Source organism: Macrosteles quadrilineatus, unplaced genomic scaffold (genome assembly GCF_028750875.1).
Source record: "Macrosteles quadrilineatus isolate MER2022 unplaced genomic scaffold, UCM_ALF_1.0 Scaffold_2__2_contigs__length_208266976, whole genome shotgun sequence".
In the NCBI taxonomy this organism is placed as follows: domain Eukaryota; kingdom Metazoa; phylum Arthropoda; class Insecta; order Hemiptera; family Cicadellidae; genus Macrosteles; species Macrosteles quadrilineatus.
Genome location: NW_026542595.1, coordinates 131,680,594 through 131,685,097, shown reverse-complemented (window position 1 = coordinate 131,685,097; position 4,504 = coordinate 131,680,594). Strand labels below are relative to the sequence as shown.

The 4,504-nt window shown below is 35.3% G+C and overlaps 1 protein-coding gene across 1 annotated transcript; it reads right to left on the bottom strand.

Annotated features, from left to right (window-relative positions):
- Nucleotides 1-471: 471 nt before the first annotated feature.
- On the bottom strand, nt 472-3,922 carry LOC128984891 (uncharacterized). The gene is made up of 2 exons (XM_054404261.1): nt 2,354-3,922; nt 472-567 (listed from the first exon to the last, which is right to left on the bottom strand). The coding sequence occupies exons 1-2, from the start codon at nt 3,920-3,922 to the stop codon at nt 472-474; spliced, it is 1,665 nt and encodes a 554-aa protein (XP_054260236.1).
- Nucleotides 3,923-4,504: the final 582 nt, after the last annotated feature.

Sequence of the window (4,504 nt, the reverse complement as noted above, 5' to 3'; positions counted from 1 at the left end):
TCTGTCTTGGAGGAAGTGTCTGTGTAAGGGGGTTTTCTTTATCAGGATTTTCTCTTTCTCCAGAGGAGAACATAGGGAATAAGAATTTTGCATTCCTGATATATCTTCCTCCCTTTTTTGTTTCAACGTTATATTTCCTGTTCTCTAACTTCTCCTTGATTACCCCTTCTTCTCTTCGGTCCGATACCCAAACTTTAGCGTTTTCTGGGTAATCCTTGACCTGGGTCACTCTATGTCTTTTATTGAACTGTTGTTCCTGTTTCCTCTTTTCTTCCATTTGTCTAAGTCTATATCTATTGTGATTTGGAATGGCTGGAAGTAGAGTTGCTTTATTCATTGGTAGATTTGTTCTTAAAATCCGTCCCATTAATAGTTGTGATGGGCTATAACCACATTCCTTTGGCGTCGTATTGTATGCCAATAAGCCCAGATGTCTATCCTTACACTTCTTTAATATGTTTTTGAAGATTTTCACACCACTTTCAGCTTGACCATTGCACTGATGATGGTATGGTGAACTAGTTTCCACTGTGAAGTCGTATTCTGATTTGAATAGTTCCCATTCTTCTGATAGAAATTGCACACCTGAGTCTGATCTAATTGACTCGGGGATGCCATGTTTTTCAAACGATGTCTTCATTGATTTAATCAATATTGCCGTTGAACAGTTAGATACCTTATATACATCGATGTATTTGGAATAATAATCCATGAGAATTATGTATTTATCATTGTTGAATTCACAAAAATCTACTCCGATTTTCTGCCAGGGTCTTTCAGGAACCTCTGTAGGAATCATAGGATGGCGAGGAGGCACTCTGTCAGCAATGCATTGCGGGCAATAGGTTACTTTTTGTTCGATGTGATGATTAATTTTGGGCCACCATACTGACATTTTAGCCCTTTCTTTACATCTTTTAATACCTTGATGACCTTGATGAATATTATCTAACATTTCTTTTCTCAAGGATGGAGGAATCACTATTTGATTATTTCTCATAAGTATATCTTCATTGATCGACAATTCTGCTTGATGATCCCAGTATTCTTTTAATCTTTCATTTAATAGGTTCTTATTTTTAGGCCATCCTTGAATTGTAATATCTAACAATTCCTGTAATTCTTCTCTTTGATTTTTTATTATTACATCTAATTTATTAGATGATACTGGGATTGATTGAACTACTGTTCTTACACATGCTTCTGCTTCTTCTGCAAGTTTCTCAATATCTTCCTCTTCAGTTTTGTTGATTGGCGCTCTTGATAACGTGTCGGCAGTTGTTAATTGTTTTCCTGGTACCCACAATATGTCGTACGAATATCTCATTAATCTCATTTTAAATCTCTGAACTCTTAGCGGCAGTTCATCCAAACCCTTACTACTTAAAAGAGGAATCAGAGGTTTATGATCAGTTTGAATTTGAAACTTCAATCCTGTTATAAAATTTTTGAAACGTTCACATGCCCATACTATTGCATAAGCCTCCTTTTCAATTTGTGCATATTTCCGTTGAGTCGGTGTTAAGCTCTTTGATGCGTAGGCCACAGGTTTTAAATGTCCTTGATGTTCTTGCAAAAGTGTTGCACCCAAACCATAAGCTGATGAATCGGCCGAAATTATAGTTCTCCTTTTCAAATTGAATGGTATTAAGGCAGGAGTTGTTTGTAAACTCTTTAAGGCTGTTTTAAATGATTGTTCTTGACTAGGACCCCAAACAAAAGCCCTATCTTTTTTTAGTAGTTCCCTCAGTGGTTGAATGATATCAGCAAGGTTTTCTATGAATTTTCCGACATGATTCAACATCCCTAGAAATCTCCTAACACTTCCCACATCACTGGGTGTGGGGAAATCGATTATTGCTTGTAAGTGTTTGGGATCTGCTTGAATCATACCAGAAGAAATAATGTGACCTAAGAATGAAATCTTTGTTTTTCCTATTTCACACTTGTCATTTAAGGTAACTCCTTCTTTTTCCAATTCTTGTAACACTCGGTCTAGTCTGCTGTCATGCTCGGGTTTACTTTCTCCGGTAATTAAAATATCATCCATATAACACAAAATTCCTGGGATGTCTCCAATAATACTTTTCATCCTGTTACAAAATATTTCCGGGGCTGTTGAAATTCCGAAGGGAAGTCTTTTAAAACAAAATCTACCAAATGGTGTTATAAATGTTGTCAATTTTGAGGAACCCTCATCTAGCGGTATTTGCCAAAACCCCGAATTAGCATCTAATTTTGAATACCATTTGGAATTCCCTAGACATCCAAGTAAGTCCTCAACAGTATTAAAAACGTTATTTTCTCTCTGTAAATGGTTGTTTAAAGCTGAAGGATCAATGCATATTCTTACACTGCCATTAGGTTTAGGTCTTACCACCATTGGATGACACCACTCCGTAGGTCCGCAAACTTCTTCAATGATTCCCGCTTCAACCATTCTTTTAAGTTCATTTTTCACTTTTTCTCTTAATGGAATAGGTATGTTTCTAGGAGTTTTTAACTCCATCGGTACCGCATTTTGTTTCAGTTTAAGTTGAGCTCCTTTCTTCATCTTACCAATCCCATTAAATAAACTTGGATATTTATTCTTGATCTTCTGTAGGTCTGTGTTGATATTCTGGTTGCTACAATATTCACTTGACTGAATGTCATTTTTAACTCCTCTGATGACCCTTAAGAACCCTAGGGCTGAGATGCATGGTTTCCCAATCAATGCTTCCTCTTGACCATCGATCACATATATTGTTTGACGAGTTGTTTTATTCTTATACTGAATTACACCTTCAAATTTATCTAAAACTGTTAAATACTTCCCCCCAGGTGTTTTTAAAACAATGTTTGATTTAGTCAATAATTTGTTTCTAGCCATTCTTGGAGGCACAATCGTCACGTCGGCTCCACTGTCAATCTTGAAATGTTCCAATTTCCCATCAAGTTTTACATCAATTTCAAATTCATTCTGTTTATTGTAGTTCCTTGTTGTCGCTCTTATTTTCTTAATTTCAGCTCTGTTAATGTAATACCCGTCCTCGCTTCTATTATCCTGTTCCAATCTGTTCTCGGTATATTCCTGAATTTGATTCAGGGTTGGGTTTCTGTATTTATTGTTCTGATTTCTGTATTTATTATTCTGTCTCTTTTTACAACATCGGCTGAAGTGTCCTTGCAATCCACAGTAGTAGCATTCAATATTCTGAGCAGGACATTCCTCCTTAGGATGCCTCTGTCCTCCACAGTAAAAACAATTAGAAGTATATTGTCTTATGTTTTGTTTCAAGTTCGGATGTTTTTTCACTTGGTCTATTTCTGCAAAATCTTGTTCTCTTGATCTGTTAACAGTAATTTGTTGGTTCTTTATAATTTCACTTTGTTTCAATCTATTTATTGTTTCATGCAAGGTTAGGTCAGCCATCAGTTGAAGTTCCTTAGATAACTTTGAATCTGTTATTCCAACAATGAGTTTATCCCTAATAAGGCTGTCTTTCATGTCTTTGTAATCACATGAAGAAGCTAATTTATGTACATCTGTTATAAAATCGGATATCGGTTCATTTTGCTTTTGTACTCGTTGATTGAATTTCGCTCTCTCATAGGTCAAATTCACCCTTGGTGTAAAATACTTATTAAGTTTTTCCACCACTTTATCATAAGTCTTTTCATCTTCTTCTGTTACTCCTGCTGCTATTAATACATTTTCTGCATTATCACCCATGGATATTATAAGGAAATTTACTTGCTTTTCTCCATCTATTTGATCTAAATTGGTAGCATTTCTGTACCTATTGAATTTTTTTAACCATGGGCCCCAATCCTCTGGTTTAAAGGAGTATTTATCAATGAAGCCCAATGTTGCTGAATGTTGTGTCATTTTAGATGTTTGTCTTCTTACTGTTATATCTGAGTTTTCTGAGTCTGACATTGTAATGCAGCATATATATTAGACACCCTGTTACTCAATTTATTGGGTCTTTACCGCTGCCACCATGTTGTGCCCTTAAATATATTAAATTAAAACCCATTTTGTTAGAGCCACTTCTTTCATTGTATTTAATAACAAAAACCAAAACTTAAAATAGTCGAGTAAATATAGGCACTTGAGATAGAACAAATTCCAACAAATGGTTTTTCGACGGTTTTTGGTAGTAATAGGTGTAGAAAGTACCAGGAAAAAAGTCTACCAAAATCGGACAACCGGAAGTCGGGTTTTTCCAAGATGGCCGCCATGAGGCCCTCAAATCGACAAGATGACTACAAATTCGTCGATTCATAGTTCCAGGATTGGCCGATTTCCACGAAAATTGGCAAACACATGTAGAACTATATTTCCAACCTTAAATATGAAAACTAGGCAGACTAAGTAACCCAAAGATGAATTTTCAGGGTATTATGTGCTAAAAAATAAGATTTTTTACCTCAAATATATGTTTTTCTAATATTTTGTACAAAGTTTGTTATAATTTCAAATTTATTTTTTCAACATTAGATTCAACACAAAAAACCT

Excerpts from the sequence above, each read along its gene's own strand:
- LOC128984891 (XM_054404261.1), bottom strand. The coding sequence starts at position 3,922 with ATGTCAGACTCAGAAAACTCAGATATAACAGTAAGAAGACAAACATCT. Across the intron at positions 568-2,353 it reads GACCTAAACCTAATGGCAGT|AAGAATGGGAACTATTCAAA; the intron begins GTAAGAATATGC and ends AATTTCTATCAG.